At 32.6% G+C, this 21,824-nt stretch overlaps 2 protein-coding genes across 14 annotated transcripts; both read right to left on the bottom strand.

Annotated features, from left to right (window-relative positions):
* Positions 1 to 1,576: 1,576 nt before the first annotated feature.
* LOC7488178 (CBL-interacting protein kinase 32) lies at positions 1,577 to 9,946 on the bottom strand. Of its 13 annotated transcripts, none has more exons than XM_024609158.2 (16): positions 9,712 to 9,935; positions 9,166 to 9,252; positions 8,082 to 8,309; positions 7,748 to 7,810; positions 7,162 to 7,233; positions 6,729 to 6,836; positions 6,507 to 6,587; positions 4,896 to 4,949; positions 4,670 to 4,795; positions 4,499 to 4,588; positions 3,644 to 3,766; positions 3,402 to 3,515; positions 2,547 to 2,660; positions 2,400 to 2,456; positions 2,227 to 2,301; positions 1,577 to 1,968 (listed from the first exon to the last, which is right to left on the bottom strand). In XM_024609158.2, exons 3-16 carry the CDS (start codon positions 8,250 to 8,252, stop codon positions 1,894 to 1,896), a joined length of 1,323 nt encoding a protein of 440 aa, XP_024464926.1. In that variant the 5' UTR covers positions 8,253 to 8,309; positions 9,166 to 9,252; positions 9,712 to 9,935; the 3' UTR covers positions 1,577 to 1,893. The 13 variants fall into 13 exon arrangements, 8 of the variants coding, with proteins under 8 accessions (XP_024464926.1, XP_024464923.1, XP_052311751.1 ...); XM_024609155.2 differs by having other exon boundaries at positions 2,547 to 2,663; positions 9,712 to 9,932; XM_052455791.1 differs by lacking the exon at positions 9,712 to 9,935 and adding an exon at positions 9,646 to 9,664 and having other exon boundaries at positions 2,547 to 2,663.
* Positions 9,947 to 15,748: 5,802 nt separating this feature from the next.
* On the bottom strand, positions 15,749 to 21,713 carry LOC7488179 (COP9 signalosome complex subunit 2). Its single transcript, XM_002314204.4, has 12 exons — positions 21,577 to 21,713; positions 21,381 to 21,473; positions 20,589 to 20,667; positions 19,400 to 19,640; positions 19,248 to 19,322; positions 19,021 to 19,155; positions 17,617 to 17,804; positions 16,973 to 17,041; positions 16,780 to 16,870; positions 16,546 to 16,680; positions 16,246 to 16,358; positions 15,749 to 16,107 (listed from the first exon to the last, which is right to left on the bottom strand). Exons 1-12 carry the CDS (start codon positions 21,584 to 21,586, stop codon positions 16,017 to 16,019), a joined length of 1,320 nt encoding a protein of 439 aa, XP_002314240.2. The 5' UTR covers positions 21,587 to 21,713; the 3' UTR covers positions 15,749 to 16,016.
* Between the last annotated feature and the right edge of the window lie 111 nt (positions 21,714 to 21,824).

Here is a 21,824-nt window from a genome sequence, read left to right as displayed (position 1 = left end):
TTAAACTTTTTATAAATTTCATAGTTCAACATTGGCTCCAACAAGGTTAATTGAAAATTAAGTTTTATAATTTATTTTGATATCAATCTCATTACCAGAGTCGTTAATTTGGTAGATTAACCCGGGTAAAATCAGGTCTTTTTTTTATTTTCTTTCTACGAGGTTATCTCGGTCTTATGACTCGGGTCATGAGTTTGGCGGATTGACTCGGGTTGTTTTTATGTTCTTTTTTCAATATCATCCTTCAATATTGGGTTGATTGGAGATCAAATTTCATAATTTTTTTCAATTTGTTTTCTATAAGATTATCTTAGTCTTATGAACCGAGTCGTGGATTTGACTAGTTAACTTAGATTTCTTTTCTAGGTCCTTTTCTTTAATTAATTTTTTTTTCCAATTTCATCTTTCAACATTATGTTGATTAGTTCATAATTTATTTTGATTTACTTTTTATGCAGTTATCATAATCTCATAACCTGAGTCACAGATTTAACATGTTAACCCGGGTTGATCCAAGTCAATCCACTACGTTGTTATCTTAATATTAAAAAAATATATCATCTTGTAAAGAATTTTGAGTCAAACTTTGTTTTTATGAGTCATTTATGTTGCTTTTAAACCCACAAAGTCAACTAGATCATATTGAGTAAACCCCCACATAATTTTATTTTTTTTCTACTAGAAAAAAAAACATTAGTAATATCTGAAATTTTTTTTTCATTCAAGAAAAATTTAACTTGACCCGCGGTGTTGCACATGTCAATAATCTAGTGTTATCTAAATTAAAGTATTATATATTAGTATACTTTTTATGTTCGATATTAATATAACCTAATATAACAAATTAATATGCTTTTATACTGTATATTAATATACCCTAATATATTATTTCCTATATAAATATATTAGTGATTTATTATTTTCTGATAGTATATTCTAAAGTATTTTGTTAATATATATTATTGTTTTTTTTCTATATAAAAATAATAAAATATAATAAAAGTGTTTTTCACTCTTAAATTGAAAAACACTTTACTCCATCTAAAACTTACATTTTTTTTTATACCGGAAAGTAATTTTTGTTAGCCAGTTTTTTACAATGCAACCAAACACAAAAAAATAATTTCTAAAAAAAACATTTTATAGCAAACAAATAATGCATTATTTAGCGTTAAAAACTCTTTATAATTTATTAGCTCATATAAATTTTTATTTTATTTTATTAAACACAAGTATTAAGTTTTTAAATTTCAATTAAAATTTTTCATTATACTAAAAAAATACATTCACAGGCATTTCTTATATGTTAGAAATTAACTTAAAATCATATCCCAGTGATAATACTGATTAAAGTTGCACATTTCCCTCAAAGTAAAAGGAGAACAAAATCACAACAATATGAATGATAATTTACATGCTGCCCTTAGGCTAGCTCTGAAACATAGAAACTCGATGGCTCGAAATTTTGAAAGGTAAAACCTTGCACTTTAGAACTTCGGAACAGCACTGGAGAATCAAGAAACTAACAATGGAGAAGGGAAACAATCATAAACACAAACTTTTTCTGAGAATAATCTTTGAAAAAAGAAGAAGCAGAATTAATAATGAAAAGAGAGCATATACAGTGCTTTCATTTACTAGAAATCTTCCTATCGAAGAGGAAAACAAACCACCCCATGAAAATCCTATTGAAGAGAAATAAACAAGACTACGAGGATCATCCGTGTTTCCCAACATTAATAACAAGGAAACAACTGGAGAAGCCATGTCCGCCTAATTCTAAGGAAATGAGAAAATATTTCCAGGAAAACAGTAAAAAAACAAGGGGAAAGAAGATGCAGAACAAGTATGGCACATTTGCATTACTACCACACGTCAAAATTTGCACAACTTTTACTTTGTTTCTTGCATGTCCTCCTCAGTTTTCCAGACGACATCGTCAAGGCAGGTTGAAAGGCTTTTATAGAACTGCAGAAGAAAAAGAACCAAGAAAGATGAAAATATAATCATATGTAACTTGAACATCAGATGACAAACAGCAACTGTTCTGGTTAAGCAGCAGCTACCATTGCAGGAGAATCATCTAAGGATATTGCCAATATCTTATATATATAATTATAGTGACAAATCATGTATGTATCAATTGGTTGTTGAGTAGCATTTCATTTGAAAAGAGTGAAATGTTAATGGATGAATTAAATGAAAAAGAAGAGAAGGAAACTGTGCCTTATGGAACTCCAAAGTGTCTCCTTTTGCTTTACGCACTTCAACCATATGAAGCGAGGGTGCCATTTGAAATATCTGATAGAAATGTACAAATCAGTGAATTAATACCACAAAATGACTATGAACTTGACTTTAGCAGTATTAGTGAGTTTCATTTGAAGTTTGTCACAGACCTCGGTAGCGACATTAAGGTTTCCCTTTCTCCCAGCCTTCACATTCTCAAGCCTCATCTGAGAAAGACAAGGATAAATTTAAGCATCACCACCTCAGGCCCTTTTACTTTAGCCAAATGAATAACGAATATTTCATGCATTTGTTACCTTGTAGTTTTTCTTGTGGACATCAAAACCAAGGGGCTTTGCAGCTTCTTCGATCTTGTGAATTATTTCATTGGCAGGGCATTTAGACGTGAACCGTGTTTCCCTCTTAAATTCCTGCTGCAAGTCACGTAATCACGAACATACAAGTTTCAGTATTTAATGAAATCCCAACAAATGTAACATTATAATAAACCTATCATGTGGGTCTATCACCTGCAAACGACATCCTCACTTGAACCCTGCAGATTCTGTTAGGTAGACAAGGCGACTTTTTTGATAATGTAGAATAAATACTGTTTTCATAACAGGGACTTCTAATTTCATAGTCCAATATAATCTCTCACTGCAATTGACAAAGCTGGATATCTCTAATTGTCCACGAGGAGCTTCGAGGAATAAAATAATGAACCATTTTCTTGTTTACGCCTTGAATAATAAACATATGGACAGAACTAGAGTCTTATTGCAGTTAGAGATCCTGGATTATTTAATACTCTAAAACATTGAATAATCCCTTCATGGGTGATAACATGTATCATATGTATCATTGATTCCTTCATTGATTTTACAAGTTGATAAATCTCTGAAATATTCAAATGACAAGGGAAATAAGGAAAAACATACAGTTTCACAACCAAGCAGACACAACAACAAAGATAGACATACTCTCTCCCCTGACTACCAGACCATATCAGGATAAGAATGCAACAATTTGTCACCATCATCTCTTACTTCCACAGAAGCAGGAAGCTAATGTTTTTTGTACTAGCATTAGGACATGCATTATCCAACAGGAATACAGCAATTCAGACTTTAAAGATATAACATAAAAGAAAGGCTTTTCAGCTAACAAACCTGTTCTCCATCAAACAAATTCCCAAGATTTAGCCCTCTAGACATCGAAATTAACTCAAACGCATTCATAGCTGTTGGTTGCTCTTCTTCCTTTTTCTCTGTTACATGGTTTTCCTGTTTCAAAGGCAACAGTATGCATTAAGAAGCAATATTGTCAAGAAGTACAATAAATTGTTACAGTTTATTCAAATTGTGCTTTTTTTTTTCTGGTACAAATACAAAATAATCATCTTAAAACTCACTTCTGAGTCCTTAAAAACAGCTTCAACGTCATCCAAGTTGGTGTCCTCTTTCTCTTCAAACACAGGAGTCTTATAACCTTTTTTGAACCATTCATCTACCAGGATTTCAGATACGGTGATACGCTGACATTAAAAACAAATAGTAAATTGAGAAAATTATAAAACAATATAAAGTTTTGATTAATGTTAATTTTTCGATGTATAGTTGCCAAGATAAGTATTTTAAGCCCGGACTTGTTTGGCATACTTACAAGAGCAGGTCTAACAGAATAAGCTTCACATGCATCAGCAGTACACATATAATAAGAAGCAAGATTTGACCTAGGTAATGTAAACATCATGGCACTTTATACACACCACTTGCAGATTAGAGAAGTTGTCCAGGCATCCTAATGATATCCACTGCGGTAACAATCTTTCAGTGTTCCGATTCTGCTACCTGACCAAATCTCTAGAAGATCCAATCTCAGTTATACAACGTTCACATGCCCAGAGGGAAGCCTTTACATGATGTTCTATTTAAAGTTAGATGAGACAAATTAGCATGATAACTGGATAGGCTCCATTGTCCAACAACAATGTTATGACAGCATTGGGATCTAATGAGGCGAATCAGAGCAGCTATTCCTTGTGCCAACTGTGATGAAAACGAATAAACATAACTTAAAATACACTTGCTGTTGTTTGCAGTGATTCATCATATATCATTTTCTGAGATTCATTTTGATTCGCTTACTTTTAAAAAAGAAGAGTGGTCCACCACTAGTTAATGTAGAAATCGTTTCGTTTTTACTCCGTTCTAAGATGCAGGAAATGCATCCAAGCAGGGAATGATAATAAAGCATAACTACTTACAGTCATAGGGTTGGGATCCAAAATTCGAGTTATCAATTTCATGGCACCAAAAGAGAGCCAAGGGGGGCAAGTAAATTCAGCTGCTGAAATCTGCATATGGCAGAAGTAAAGTGAAAACCAGAGGACAGGGGAAAGGAGAGAACAGTTCTATCAAATTTGTAAAATGCTCACTTTTTTATACAGGTTCATAAGATTAGAATCATCAAAAGGCAAGTACCCTGCTAGCAATACAAAAAGTATCACTCCACATGACCACAAATCTGCAGGAGCCCCATCATAACCTCTATCATTAAGAACCTAAACAGCAGTACCGAAAATAATTAGAGGTAAAAAAGCGCCAAAGGCTTAAAAGGTAACATATATGGTTAAGAAATATGGCATAAATATTCATCCAAACCTCAGGAGCAACATAATTTGGAGTTCCACAAGTTGTATGAAGCAAGCCATCATCCTGCCAAATAAACCTGTTAGTAAGAAACAAAGCTTTCCTTGCAAGAGTCACAGAAGGGACTTAAAAGAATGAAAAACATATTATTTCCATTAAAAAAAAAAAGAATCCACATTGATACAAGCCCATAAACAGAGAACAAACAAATGCATTTTGAAATTCATAATTGTAAGGCAATAGTTCTTACTAGGTTATTTCACGCACTATCATTGCAGCTTAGACCAATTTTTTTTTAAACGTAAGAAAATAATATCTAGATCATAGAAAATATTTTGGTATTGTCATTAAACTCAGTACAACAGGTCAAACTTAAAAACTCTCTACCCGACTCTTTGTTTAGCTTACGTTTTAAATTAAAGTGTGGTTGTCTCAGCGTGACCTTGTTGACATGGCAGTTTCAAAGAAAAAAAATTCAAGTGACAATGAAAGAAATGGGTCAGGCTAACCCTAGTCAACCCGTCAAATCCACGATCCAGGTTATAGACTCCACTGTGTTGAATTAATTTTTTATTTTATTATATAATAAAAAATACAAAAACTGATTTAACATCAACCTAATACTAAAGGATAAAATTCAATAAAAACCCGACATTAAAGGATGGAATTGAAAAAAAATAAAAAATTAGAAGAAAAATAAATAAAGGGAAAAAAATTAAATCCAAAAGGCCAATAAAAAAAGAGCTACGATGCACAAGTCTAATTGGCCCAGATTGGCTAAGCTTGTTACAAAATCTCAGGTGCATAGGCTTGAGATAGGCCCACGTGCCTAGACCAATAAAAAAATTTCTTTCTTTTTTTAAAAAAATAAAAATAAACAGACGACAAATTATCTACAGCAACAAATGATATGTCGTCTTCTTCCCAAAATCCAGCCACCATGAAGATGACTGAAAAATCAAGGGAAATGATTTTTTGAACTAAAATTCTATTTTCAACCATTTTTTACCTGAAAACACCTAACACCCTAGAAACAAATAAACTCATTTAATGCATCAAATAACCCAAAAATGGGTTGAAAAATTAAAAATCAACCTAAATTAATAAAACTTCTTGAGCTCAGAGTCGAGATCTACTATTTCAGTCAAGGTAAAGGCCAAACAACATCACAATGGAACTCATCTCATTAAATGAAACCCTTTGACACCAATATCAATCTTTTTAGTGGTCGAAATCAGTGTCAACCAACCACTTTATCTCTCCTCACCATTTTCATGCGAGTTTCTCTCTCCTCTCTCTAGCTCAAGGAAAATGAAGAAAATGACTTTTGGACCAAAATGAAAATTATTGTTAATGTGTGGTTAGCCATACATTTTCTTTGTGTTTACATGTTAGTTCTCTATCTTTAAATTTGGTATTTTGACCATAATTTCAAGCCTAATTTCTTCTACCTAGCTATAGAAGGGTATGATTGAAAGAAAGAAAAAAGTCTATTATAGCCTAACCTGCTTTTATTAAGGTCATTATTTTGAAACCATGAAATTGACACTAATCATAATTGGATTTAACTGGCTTTAATGTTCATTAAGACTTGAACTGCGATGAAGATTTGATGGTAGTTACCCTGACTTGTTGGGACAGCGCACTCAATCCAAAATCTGAAACTTTGAGGTTCCCATAAGCATCCAACAACAAATTTTCTGGCTGTGACACCCAATAAAAAGCAAGAAGAGAATGAAGTTTATCAGGTGAGAACAACAGCTTTATCCCCTTATGGTTCCTGTCATGAACAAAATATATACATAAAACACTCATTTACAAGTTACACAGTGATTAAAGTAGCACCTTAAGGTCTCTGTGAAAAACACCCCTACTGTGGCAATAATCGACTGCATTGATAAGCTGGTGGAAATATCCCCGAGCTTCATCTTCTCTCATCCGTCCATGGTTTACCTTCGTAGAATTAAAACAGAAAATATTACATGCAAAAAAATGCTCCATAATTGGTATGAAAACATACACGAGCAAAAGAAACTTCCAGTTCTTTCAAATTGTTGCTCCAATCACCACAAGATTGCATTATTGTAAGCAAAACAAGCACTGACAATTATACTAAGATCGTAATTGTCAATGATAAGTAGACAACGTGCAGGACTGGCCTTAACAGGTATGTATTAAATTTCTAGTAGTTGTAATAGCATTCAATATGTAATTACCAAACTCTACCAAGGATAAACTAGAGAACATTATAAGTTTGATGAACAACAACACAACTTACAATTTTGTCAAAAAGCTCTCCCCCGGTAACAAATTCCAAAACAATAAATATCTTTGTCTTGCTTCCCATCACCTGAAAATCAGCAATTTTTTTCTTATAAAGCTTAGACGAATATTTATATCAAATAGTATTTTAAATAACATAGAATTAAGACTGCTACTGACTTTTAAAATACAGTTTAATAGATTGAGGCTAGAATATGCAAAAAGATTCCGTGGTCAAACCAAACAACTATTCCACAAATTAAATGTCATTTCAGATAACTCTTACAAACATGCTCTACTTGGTCACTATTTCTAAATAGACAATCCTTCCTCCATTCTTCACAGTGATGCTAGAACTTAAAACTTATATGGTAAAATAGGGATAACAGGATACTGAGAAAAATTACTCTATAGTTTTAGCCAAAAGCATTTAAGAAAAGAACCAGAAAATCTGACATTGCTAACTTTTGGCAGAAAAGGATGTAAAGGAGGACTAATTTTACAGATATTACTAACAGCTTGTAGGGTACATTTGGTAACATAGTGCACCACGTTACAAAACACATACATATTATAGTAATGCTGAAAACTAAAAGAGAAACCTCATATAATCGAACAACATTTGGATGCTTGATACGCTTCATTGTCGCTACCTCCCGCTTGATCTGTAAGAACACAAGCAACATTTTAGAAATCTAAAGGGATCATTTAAAGCTCTTCTGACAATATTGGAACACCTTTACTGGTGGTAGCATATATATAATAAAAGAATTTCCTAGGCCCGAAAGGGGGAAAATAGGACAAAAGCTTTCAGAAGTGCAGGAGAAAGTAATTGAAAAACATACATAGAGAATGCATATTGTATCAGTTTCTCTTGAGACGTGTAAAGCAGTGAGAAACAAACAATTTTACAAAAACAGAATCGACTAACCAGACCTGTTCAGCCATTTTGTGTTTGAGAACCTTCTCTTTATCGAGGATCTTCAGAGCCACAGGTTCCCCTGTCTCAGAATTCCTTGCAAACTTTACTTTTGCAAATGTTCCTTCACCAATTGTTCTTCCCATTTCATACTTACCCACTCTACGCTTAATTTTAGGTTGACTCATGCTTCGTTTATGGGTTCAATGTTCTTATCCTTGAAATTTGCGAACTTTTAACTCTTCCTGAAATGCACAAGAAAGTGTAAGTGCCAGATCAATAACAGTCATAAATTTCAACAAACATGGAATTTATTGAGCATTTCCCCAGGTCAAACTTTGTGATCTGAGTTGGTCAACACTTGGCAGGGTCTGGATAATTTTAAGGTTTGCATTACATATTCTGGAAATTACAACAATCAAAAACTGAAATGAACTTTTTTTCTTAGTCTTTATGCTGCTGCACAGTACAAATAACATAATCACTCCCACAACTTGCTTTCAAACTGATAATGTATTTTTCAAGCTTCAAGCACTTTCGTAATTGATTAACAACCCACGACCAGTTATTTTATCATCGGAAGTCTCGTGTATAGGAAGACTGCAAATGTTTACCATCCCAATCAAAAACCCTTCCATAAAGTATAGCTCAATTGGAAATTAAGATTGACCTCATCACAAGGGGGAGATTGAATACAGCGAATCAACCGTTACAAAGAAAGAACAAAAAATAAAAATGACATGCAATGTGAACACAAGAAACTTACCGCATGATAGACAAAAAAAAAACAAAACTATGCAGAAAAGATCTACAACAAGAACCTAATAAGAAAGCAAGCAAACTAATCTAAAGTGATAGTAACGAATGAGAAGCTGGAAAACACCCTTCCTAATAGTCAATTTACCACTACAAGGAATGGATCAGATTGCTAAAACATAATCAAAATCTGACCAGAAATAAAACCCAGAAAGAGGAGGTGAAACAAAAAAACAAGAATCCAAGTTGAAAATTTGAAGTGGGAAAACAAAGAACATAAAAATGCCTTCACCAATTACGAAACAAACAGTAAAGACAACCAAATCAAAATTTAAGTGAATTAACCTCAAGTCCAACTGCTCCCAGAGCACAGAAGTGGAATTTAGACCAGAAACAGCTCAGTAGTCAATCAATGACTGCTTATATAAGCCCCTGTATGAATACTTTATAGTTAATAATTAACAAATAAAAACTGAATTTAAAAAAAAAAAAAAATTCTTTCTCAAACGCCATATTAAAAAAAGAAAACAAAAAATAAAAGAACTATAGCTGAAGTTCAAGAAACTCAAAAGAACTCAAATTTCTTGCCAACTTTACAAATTCCCACCTCTAAAAACAAAAACCCAAATCAAATTTTACAAGAACCAACCTATTAAAAAGCGAAGATTGGATCTTTTACAAAAAGAATTAGACTAAAAAAAGTCACTTGTAGTAGTAAAAAGAAGCAAGCTTTTAGCTTTGAGGAGAGAGAGAGAGAGAGAGAGAGTCAGCAAAACAGTCAAAGACTAGGTTCAAAGCAAATTCAACATAGGAAACATATCTTACACAACGGATAAAATGATTATTAAAATAATCAAGGATTAAAAGTAGATTGACAGAGAGAGGATATACTTGAGCAAGGTTTTGTATATGGTGATTGAGAGACAGAGAGATCAGCAAGAAAGGCTGGCAATTCTTTCTCTTAAGATGACTGAAAGAAAGTGCAGAGAAAAGCAAAGGAAATGGCAATGGGTGAAAGCTTTTTGATGAATTACAGTAATTTTGTTATGATCACCTGTCCTGCAACCAGACAAATTTTCGCCTACTACTCTGTTTCTTGGCTTAATTTTACTACCGCCATAATTTTTCTTACAAGTTACAGCTACATTTTTGCTTGGATGGACAAATATCTTAACTGTTAAAATAAATAAATAAAAACTAACTCAGTATAAATTTAATAACATAGAATTTAATTTTGCTTGGATCCTGGAATGGAAGGAATTTTTATTTTTCTTATAACTTAAATGGAAGAATTTTAAATGAGAGAATGGATAACTCTATTAAATAACGCAAAGTTCATCAAACTTTTTAATAAATAGAAATTATAAAAGTCCGGCTAATGATTATATAATATTTATAGGTCAATTAAAGTTAACTTTTTAAATACAAGACTTAGGGCATAACCCGACTAAGCTTAGGAATATTATTTTTTTGAAACAATTTTTATTTAATTATATAACAATAAAAATATACATTATCACAAAAACAGCAGATAGAATTTTTAAAAATTAATGGTGGGTGTAAGGAATTGCTAATATTATTAAAAAAAAATTGTTATTCTTTTATTTTAAAATAAAGTAAACATTAAATTATATTTAATAAAATAATATATAAAATATTTTCTTAATTAATTTAAAATTATAATAAATTAATATTTTTATAATATTTTTTTTCTCTTCTCTCAAAGTCTGACTAAAAAATAAATCTTTTACATCCAAATTAAAATTTTAAGTTTGGCCTTCCTTTTTTGTGGTAGGATTGTGACGAAACAATAATTTTCTTTTACCTTTATTATTTTCTTGTAATTTTATTTTTTTTCTCAAATTAAAGAATTAAAAAATAAATAAAATAGATTTTTAGGCCTAAATGATGAGTTTGGTCATGTACTCTTTGGGGACGATGACATTTGTCGTCGTCGTAAAGTCCATCTCCCATTACTCACGGTACGTTTGGGACCATTTACTCCCACACAAATATTATAATTATAAAATATATTAAAATAACTAGATAAATCACTGCAGCAATTAATTCTTCTGTAAAGTTTTTTTCATGTGATATGCTCTCTCATCTCTCAACAATAAAATATTAAAATATAATTAAAAAAATTTAGAATTAAAACATAAAATTAAGATATTATATGATTAAATATTGGATAAACTAAAACTTTAAAGATAAAACTAAAGTTTCTATATCTTTTGAATATTTAGCTATTTTTTTTTTTAATCCTTCATCTTTTAATCTTTTTTAACCTTAATTTTTAATTTTCTTATAAACTTATTCTTTAAATTAATTTTATAATTTTCTCATACATTTTACATGTGTAAAGGTATGCAATAAAAAGAAAATCCCTACCCAGTACATTAAAGGAGCCAATATTTTTTAAATGAAGAGGCAAAGTACTAATAAATACTTTTTTTTTATTAACGTGAGTATTCGGGTCAGCTTGCACATACCTCGACTAGTCCCACGGGCCCTGAAGTTAACGACCATATAAGCCTCTAGTGGTCATCATATTAGCAACCACAAGGCTCGAACTTGAGATCACATGGAGAGCAAAACGTACTAACAAATACTTGATATTATGTAGACATGCGATTATATAGAGAAATCAATTTGAAACATGTGTACTAACTCAAGCAAAATTAATTTAAGAATAAATTTAAAATGATAAAACTCACATTATAATTATTCTCTTCAAGTTTTCATATTTTTAAACTACTTCATAATAACTTCATTATTAATATCATCGAAGATATTTTTCTCAATGTATACAACCAAACTGTTATTTATCCACTTATATCTCATCATATTCCACAATCTACTCTTGATAATATGCATAGCAGGAAAAAAAAAACTCTCTTCACTGTAGCAATTGCAATTGGTAGAAGTAAAGACACTTTTATAAGTATATATACCAATTTGAAAAACTCTCTCCAAACTGTCATTTTTTGTTTTTACCATTTTCTCCGCAAGACTAGCAATACCTTCAATACTAGAGAGCTCATCATCATTGCGTAAGATCAATAATATACGTATTAAATTGGTCATCAAGTACCATAAGGTCCACTATAGAGAAATTCATTGAGATAAAAATGAGCAAGGCAAATAAGTTTTTCTTTGTTGAAAGTAGAGAAGAGTCACTTGGATTTAAATATGTCACACAAAGAAGTAACTTCATATTCGCCTCGGTGAAACGATCATCCTAGCTCATTAAGTTGCATGTTGATGATATTGTTAAACAATTAACACAACTACACAATAATTTGTTGCTAAACAAAAATTAGTTGAAATTATTGCTCTGTTCAGGATTTGATGATTAATTCTTGGTTTAATAATTAATGTCATGTTACGGGCTAGATGCTTAGTTCTTGGTTTAAGAAGTAATGCCCTGTTCTGGGTTGGATGACTAATTCTTAGTAGAAGAAATAGTGTCTTGTTCTGGGCAATGAAACTGGATACCCTGAATAAGGATTTTTTACCCGAGTCCGGGTTAAGGAGCAAATATTTTGAAGGTTCGAGGGATTGATGTACTTAATAAGAAAAGGAATTAAGTTATTTATTAACTTAATTCTTAATGGAAGTTTATAATTTAGTTACTTAACAAATTCATTAAATTGTATTGAAAAAAACACATTATGTTATATTAATTAATTAATTATGGTATAAAATGATTTTAGGATCATCGCAGCTTCGTTGGGATTAGCAGATTATGAAACCCTTATGTTTTGTATTTTATAAGAACATAACTGATATTGCATATTTTGTGTGATTTTGGGATTATAACTTGCATGTTAATTATTTTAATTTAATTATTATTATGCTAAGAATTTTTTAAAGATGTTGGACTTAAATATTAGTTAAATCCATGATTACTAATGTAGAGTTTTTCCTTGATAATGTTTGTATTAATTTTGAACATAGTAGTTAAATGATACTTAGTTTAAATTATATAATGTTATATTCTGATTATTTTGTGGATGAATCTTAGTTTAATTCATATAGCAATTAAATGCATGATACAAAATATGATTCATGTGATGGAATGAGCTATGATGTTATAAGTTCAAAAAGATTGGATAATAATTAGAATATAAATTGATTGTTTATTGAAGTATAATAGGTTTAGTCGATAACTCGAAATCTTCCGGTATAGGGAAGAGATTGCTAAAATTTTGGTAGATTATTAAATCATGATAAAAAAAATTATTTACACTATTTTTAGATTTATTATATGGAATTTATACCTAAATATAGGGGGATGTTACAAGATATTTAAGCCTTCTTTCTCCATCTTCCCTTGTTAATGTACACACCCTTGATTTTGTAGGTTTATCTATGTAACATTTTTATTTTTATAAAATTCTAATTCTTATTCATTTCTTTATTTACTCATGTGTATGAATCTCATGCCCATAATAAACATTTCATGTAAAGTTCAAGATCCTTAGAAAAAGCTTTAAAACTTTGTATGGGTCTAATGCCCACATTAAAAATTCTATACAGGTTCAAAAATCCTTGGAAAATTGTTAGAAATTTATATGGGTCCAACACCTCATACTTTGAAAAATATTTATCAAATTTGAAATTTGAACTGTTTAACTTGAATAAAGATTTAGAAGGGATTTGTCCCCTAACTGGAACAAAGAGGGTATCTTGGTTGCAGGTATATTCTTGTCAATCCGGATGAATCTATAATGGATTTTTGAAAAACCAATAGGCAGGAGGTGGGGATTACTGTTGATGTCCTTAAGTAAAACATCATTGTTGAGGTAGTTTACCCAATTATTGGAAGGTTATGAAGTTGTTTCCCCTGAGAGATGTCATGTCAAGCTCGTCTTTAGAGTGTTGTGCAATCGTATTAGGAGGGCTTCAGACCCATCCCTTCCAAGGTAACTTGTGCAATCGCACTAAAGAGATTAAGTTAATCCCTTCCAAGTTAAATTATGCAATCGTGTTAGGAATATTGAGTCTATCTCATCATTGGAAAGTTATGAAGTCGTTGCCCCAAAGAAATGTCATGTCAATCCCATATTTTAAGAGTTGTGCAATCGCATTAGAGAGGCTTTAGATCCATCCATTCCAAGGTAACTTATGCAATCGCACTAGGAAGGCTTCAGATCCATCCATTCCAAGGTAACTTGCACAATCGCATTAGGGAGATAGAGTTTGCCCCATCCTTCAAAGGTTGTGTGACCGTTTTCCAGGAGAGATGTCATGTTAATCCCATCATTGGAGAGTTGTGCAATCACATTAAAAAAACTTTAGATCAATCCCTTTCAAGGTAACTTGTACAATCATACTATGAAGACTAAATTGATATCTTCTAAGGTAAATTGTGCAATTGCACTAGGAAGACTGAGTTCGTTCCATCCTTGAAAGGTTGTATGGTCGTTTCCCTAAAGAGATGTCTTGTCAATTCCATCGTTAGAAAGTTGTGCAATCTCACTAAGGAGGCTTCAGACAGATCCATCCCTTCCTAGGTAACTTGTCCAATCATACTAGGAATAATAAGTTGATCTTTTCCAAGATAAATTGTGCAATCACACTAGAAAGACCGAGTCCATCTCATCCTTGGAAGGTTATGAGATCGTTACCCTGGATATCACTTGAAGAAAGAAAAATATTGTTATTGTGAATAATTTAATTCATATATAAAAAACTCATATTCCTAGTTATTGACCATAATACATTTTATTGTTCTTTTAAGGCATAATCATCTTGATGATATTTTTGTTAAGATCATAATCTCAGCTCCAAAAGAAGAGAGAATAAAGTTTTTTCAATAGATGTTTTTTAGATGGTTGACAAACAAACTTCACATTGATTGATAAATAGACTTTACATATTTTACGATTCGAATCAATATTTCACTTGTTCTTATTAAAAGCTTTTTAAAATCTAAGCCTATGACTATATTTGTGAAGTTGACAAATATTGTCATCTTATTAAGCCCGTTTACAAGTAGAAAAACATACTTGAGACAATCAAATTGTTGCATGGCCTTTCCTTCTACAAATGTGCCAGCAATCGATGGATCTATTCTCCTGAAAAAATATCGAATTCAACTTTTTAAAGAAAAGATTTCAGCTGTCAACCAAAACCGATCCACTACGTAGCTTCGACAAAGTAATTTATGCGGGTTATTAAACAATGGTCCACCACTCCTCAAATGGGGCATGGCTATCCTATCAACAAATGCCAGCTAATGCCATGTCCGAGCATTTAGCCATTTTGTATTCGGGCCAAATGTAGTCATACATTTCCTAGCACTATCATATACATTTCTACTTTTATAATTCTCTCCTATATACGGCAGATGGATACAGTACTGGACAAGTATTGTCTAATTTTTGTGGACAGGATCAGAGACAAGGAACATGGATGATCCAAAAAGGATGGAATGTTCCTGAAAGGGACGACCCTCATGCTTTCCCAAACTAGCCCTGGTGACAGTTTTTGTAAACCATTAAGAGAAACTAGAGGATTCCTGAGAAACAAACAAGGCACCCAAGTTACTATCAAGAGTCAAGATTTTCTGCATCTTGTGATCCACGCATACACTCATTTCGTCCCCATCCTCGTATCTATCCTTCGAAAGAAAACAGTGAAGGGCCAACATGCAGATGCACTTTCCAGGTTCCAGGAGACACTGGGCCTTAATTGGAGGATACCGATTCTGTTGTAATTCAATTACATATCAACTTGCTGTTCATCTGTTTAATGTTATGCCCAGAATGCAACACAGTACCCAGTTCCTCCTATCTTAAGCACGCAGGCCACGAGCCTCTCAGTTCAGCAATCCATTATATCTTATGACATTCTTAAGATACTGACATAGAAACCAAAGGCCAGCAGCAGCAATGTGAAAATAAGAATGGAGAAAAACAAATAAATAAACAGTAGGACTTGAATTTTCTCAGTATCAAAAATTCAAAATTATCAGTAAGCTATATATTTATACATTCTCTACTCACATTTTTTAGCTTCAAAATGAATCGCTGTTAAACATAAAACTCATTTATGGACCAAACTCAGCAGCAACTTCTCTAACACTCAGGCCTCGCGAAAGAGAGAAGAAAAGTTTGCTCTTGAATCCACCAAAATACTGGTATAACCAGAGTGCCTAATTTGGAGGGAAATCACACAGCACTGCAATCTCAAGACACCCGGTTGCTGACAGTTTGATAAAGAGACCTAAGTTGTGCGTTCCATTTCTCAATGGCAGTATACTTCTTCATTCCCTTTGACCTGCATGACATTTGACAGTGAGGAAGATGGTTGGCTGCGATAAAAGCCCAGCATTTTTGCACAGATGTAATGGAAATGCAATTTCAGCTGCCAAGCAGACAGTAGACCAGGGCAGAAATAAAGGAGAAGAAGCTTTACCTGTCACCACGCTCTAACAGCCTGTTAACTTGATCAATGTGTCCATCAATGCGATTATCCAATATAAGTGAAACCAACAACTGTTCAACATCTTTTTCTGGCACGTTGAGTTCCTGTCAGTCAATAGAATTTATAAGTTCACGGGGAATAGAAGTTTCTTAGGAATATATGACTAGAAAATCTCAATCCAGTTAAAATTCTCAGTCAAGTTTTAAGATCCTCAAAAATATTAACATTAAAACTTAAACATCAGTAATTGCACACAATAGTGCAACAGTAAGAAGAAACCATGGCCTTCACCTTTGATATGAAAGGAATCCTGATTCTTGTATAAGGTTTAATAAGTTTGAGCAGAACTTGAGTCCTCACATTCTTCAATAAATCTTCAATATAATTTCTTATGAATGGATCATCCATTATTGTCCTTCTGTTACTCTGAAGAAAGCCCAAGGAACAACTTAAATGTCAGCAGAGGAACAACAAAAAGGTTACCAACATGTAACGTCATAAATCCCCAGAGTCCATTAACCATACCTTGAGGATTTTCTCAAACTCCAATATTTCATTTCGTTGATATGCAGCTATGAGATTGGTCATCGCCAAAATCTCAGGGTCATTTTTATATCTGAAGAGTAACAAACATTAGAGAACACACAAATGAGCTGGAGAGGAAAATATAGGACCAATCTTGAGATTGTAGAGCAATAAATATTATAAATGTACTTACGGTTTTGCCTCTTGACCGTCAAATGGATTTACTTCAGATTCCATCAGCATATTAGCTAGAACTAGGTATCTGTCAACCATGATGATTAGATCATTTTATGATAAAATGGCATAACAGCAGTTCTCATCCAGGCAGAAATCTCATTGGTAATGGACTATTGATGCAATGTAAAGGCAAGACATATCTTGCAAGAAAACCCCTCAAATGATTACATGTCACATTGATGATGTATAAACCCAAATTTCAATCCACATTTTGTTACTTTATACTTGTATCCAGCTGTTGTCAATTAGTATGGCACACCATGTAATGCACCTTGTAAAGTTCTTTTCCACATCTGGATTTTAAGTGAGTTTTACTAATTTGTAACTTCAAAGCTTATTTCCCATTGGAGGGCAGCGAAGTGGCGTAAAATATCTTGCATGCATTTTGTTTCACTCAATAAACCAGAATTTCTAGGTAATACATAGAACAACAGGATGAAAAGAATGGCATAGCTTAACCAGCTAGCTTATAACTGAGACTTTGATGAGTCAAGGTAGGTGATACCAAAACAAACTAATACTTTGTCAAGGGAGAGAAGATGATGACAAGACCAAAAATAAGATTAAAAAAATATATACTAGAAGAAAAGGCAGACATACTTTAAGCATTGTATGCGTCTCTGGTTTCCAGCTTCATCATAGTTCTTAAAAGCTTCAAAAAAATCTGTCGCTGCCTCAGCCCATTGACGCTCTGCCATATGCATCTTCCCTCCACATTCACGGATTATTCCCATGATCCTTGGATGTGGAATTGCTGACTTGATAGCCAGTGCCTTATGGTATAATTGCTGGAAAAATTTCATAAACAATTACATGAGAAAATCAAAAGAAACAAATCCTCACGTTAAATCATCATGAAAAAAAGTATGTTAAATCAACCAAACAGATAAACTAAAGTGTGGACTGTGAAAATTAAAACAGCACTACTAACAATAATACGACTCTCAGCAACCTTTATGTTTCATTAAAAACATGGGATATATTGGAATGAGAAATCCCTAATGTGAGTTAGTATATACTCCATGCAGGGTACCAAAATTGAACTTCATTATCAGGGAAACCAGATACAAGGCATGTGTATATTGAGCTTAGTATCAACATCAACATCATATCTTTGGAGAACACCATATCCTGCTCTTAAGACTTACCAGGCCTAACAATTTTGTCAAATGGGCACCACTGAATAGGGGTGAGCAAAAAAACCGAAAAACTGATTAAACCGAGAAAACCGGAAAAAAAATAACCGAAAAAACCAAACCGTGAAAAAAACCGATTAAAATTTTGATAAAACCGACCGGTTCGGTTCGATTTCGGTTTTATAAGCCTGAAACCGAAAAAACCGAATCCAAACCAGAAAAAACCGAGCCAAACCGGTTTGAACCGGTTTTTGTCCAAAAAACCGAACCAAAACCGGTCGGTTTGAACCGGTTTCGGTTTTTTAAAAAAAAAAATCGGTTTGGTTACTTTTTTTTTAATAAAAACCGAACCGAACCGAAAATGATCACCCCTACCACTAAATAATAAAAAACCAATGCATTTTGTGTTTGAATTCTACAAACAACATGAAATCCTACTCAATCTGGTTAACAACAAGGTGGAGATTGCTTCCATAGAAGTTTTTCTGATTTTCCTACAACCTAAACAAGCACCTTGAGAATGTTCATTAATGAAATATGAAAGCATGACATTAGCTCATAAAATTGCATACCCTCTAAACAAAGTTCTTATCAGTTCTTATCAAATTTCATGCTATCAGCTGAAAAAATAATGAATTGACAGGTTACATGGTCGTTACTTCACGAAAGTGTACGGTCAAAGCACTCAGGTAAAAGAAAAAAAAAAACCTCAAGGATAGAAAATAGTTCAATCATACATATTTGTTTAACTGGTATTAAACTCCCATGGAGATTAGGAAAGCTCAATACAGTTATTACAGTATATACTATATCATCCAATTCTAAATACACAAGCTAAAGCACAAAACAAATACCGGAAAATTCTTACCTTGAGCTTTTTGTTATTCTTAGTTTCAGTATACATTTGAATCTCAATTGCATAGACTTCCAAAAGTTGGCTACCTTTCTTCTGATCATCCGTTCCATCTTCTCTTTGACAAGATTTGTGGAGTTCCTTCAGAATCTGTCATGTACAATGAATCAATTACATAACCAGTACTGCAGATAAAAAAAGAAAAGAAAAAGGAAAGCTAGAAAATGAATTAGACAAGGTACCTTACTCATCCGTCCATATTCACCCATATCAAACCAAATCTTGCAAAGCTTAAGATTTGTCTTGAACCAAAGTCTCTGTATAACAAGAGAACAACGTTAATGAACATCTTGACATAAAGGGTGCTAAGAAGATTACGGTGAAGAATTCCAACCTCATTCTTTGCCTCTTCAAGAGCCTTCAAAGTGGTCTGATAAAACTCTTGTAGGAGACCAAAGTTCTGACTAGCTGATCCAGAAACAAAGTCCATGATATTGTTTATACATTTCTCACTGTAATTTCGAGTCACTGCTGATTTGATGTATGTTAGCATCTCCCTATATGCTTCCATCATTTCTTTATATTTCCCCAATCGATAATAAAGCTTAACTGTTTGTTTCAATGCTTTGAATCCCCTGGTAACAAGAAGATTTTTCTTATCAAAAATTAGCTTACAGAAATAAATAATTCTAGGTAATTATTTGAGCAGCCATACAAAACCAAAGCAGTTTATGCCTCATAAGAACAAAGAAACAACTTTAATAGCAGTACAAAGGCAAAGGCTATTAGCTACTTCCATGTCACCTCTCCAGCAGTGTAAAGAGCATCGACAAAGTATTTTGAAATGTAAAGAGCATTGACAAATATTAGCAGACAAAGGAAGAATGTCACTGTCCCTTTATCCACTCATGTCATTCCCCTTTAAGTCAACCTTTCAACTCCCTCTAAAGTCAATTAGACTGCAGCACATTAAACTGGTATAATTCATTAATATTAAGTGAGATAATACATGCATGCATGACATATATGACCTGTTTATCACACTCAGATACATGTTAAAGCCACTTGGTCTCTGGATGGAAAAGAGTGTCTATCATGCTAATCTGGATACTACTTGAATGAACTCTGAAAGTGAATACCACTTAAAAAGATAGCTTCAAACCCACAATACCTCTGTACAATTATGTATAGTGAATTAGTTTTTAGCAAGTAATTCTTTAGCCAAGTCATCCACTTGTCTGCTAGCTACATAAAGCTCATGCTACACAAAGATTCGCTGTTGTAGAGATCAAGTGCAAGAACCACATTAGTTAGACAGGACAAGATCAACAAAACTTAGAATTGTGCTGATTTTCCATATCACCTAAAGCTTAATTGCAGAAAATGTTTGCAACCTTGATTTGCATATCCATACTTCCAATGAAGATTATCTACCTTACAAAATTCAATTTGAAATGAGAGGGAGAGAGTGAAAGGTGAAACTGAGAGCCACATGCTCAAAGTAATTATAGCAGAATTGAAAGTGTTAGTAATTACATTCTGCAGATCCAATTTCATTAACAAGACAGTTGGAAATTACTCACCATTCTGCCTTCTCTGGTTCCATGCTAACTACTTCAGCAAAACCTGCAAGTGCTCCTTCTGGGTCCGTTTCAACCAAACCTTTGTGTGGCAACAATGAAAAGGAAAAGGAAAATTACAACAGATACAAAATATACAAAAAGCATTTTAAGAACAACTAACGGTTTGACTGCATGAAAACTGCTAATCACAAGATAGCAGATAATGCCACATTAATGCTACTTAATTAAACCTGCTAATGAAAATAAAAAAACCATGCAACAAAGCCTTTCAACCAAGAAAACAAATCATACATGAGCATATGAGAAGAATAATGAGAATGGAAAAAAATCAAGACCCGAAATACAACAACAACAAAAACAAAACATACAGCGACTACTTGTTTATCTATGTCCAGGCTGATGACACCTCGCGACTAAACATAGTCTTTCAAAACCGAAAAATCATTCTAGACCCACTCGCTCAATTTAAATCCGAAAGTACCCAGAGAGACATTCTAAAGATCATCACTTCAAAAGCACCCAATCTATTTGACCTAACCTAGAAAAAATAGGGTTTTCTTTTTCTCTTGTCAAATCAAATCCAAGCCCAACTTGAAAAAAAGAAAAATAAAAACAATAATTTGCACAAATAAACTTCAACAAGCAATATCACCCTTTCTCGTAAAACCATAAGAACCCATTATCGATTATCAATGACAACACTCGATTTAGCACCAAATAACAATAAATAAATAGATAAATAAAGACCCATTTAATATAAAAAAATAACTATAAAGAAAGAAAATAAAGAACCTTTAGAATTGTAATATTGATTCTCAATATCAACATCCTGTTCCTCAGGCTCTTCGTCTGAGTACTCGAACCCATAATCCTCCATATCAGCATCTGAAAATATATTCGCAACAATTAAGAATAAAAGAAAAAACAGAATTTATTTATAGGGTTTTGCTAATTAAGTGGATTTGATGATATAAATTTGAAAAAACACCTGAACCCATTGTTGATAGAGCAGAAAATTTCGACTGTGTTCTTAGTTCTTACAGTAAAGAAAGGAATCAGTTTATTTTGAAAACCCTTGAAAATGGTCCAGGGCTTTTTATGGGTGTTTTAGTTCATGTTTGGCACTTCGGTACCTTTTTAAAAAAACAATTACTTTTTTATATTTTTACATGTTAATATTAAAATTATATTTTAATAAATAAAAAATATTATTTTCATATATTATAAAAAAAATAT

Source organism: Populus trichocarpa, chromosome 9 (genome assembly GCF_000002775.5).
Source record: "Populus trichocarpa isolate Nisqually-1 chromosome 9, P.trichocarpa_v4.1, whole genome shotgun sequence".
Lineage (NCBI taxonomy): Eukaryota > Viridiplantae > Streptophyta > Magnoliopsida > Malpighiales > Salicaceae > Populus > Populus trichocarpa.
The sequence above is the reverse complement of the archived record's forward strand: the minus strand, read 5'-3'. Positions and strand labels throughout refer to the sequence as shown.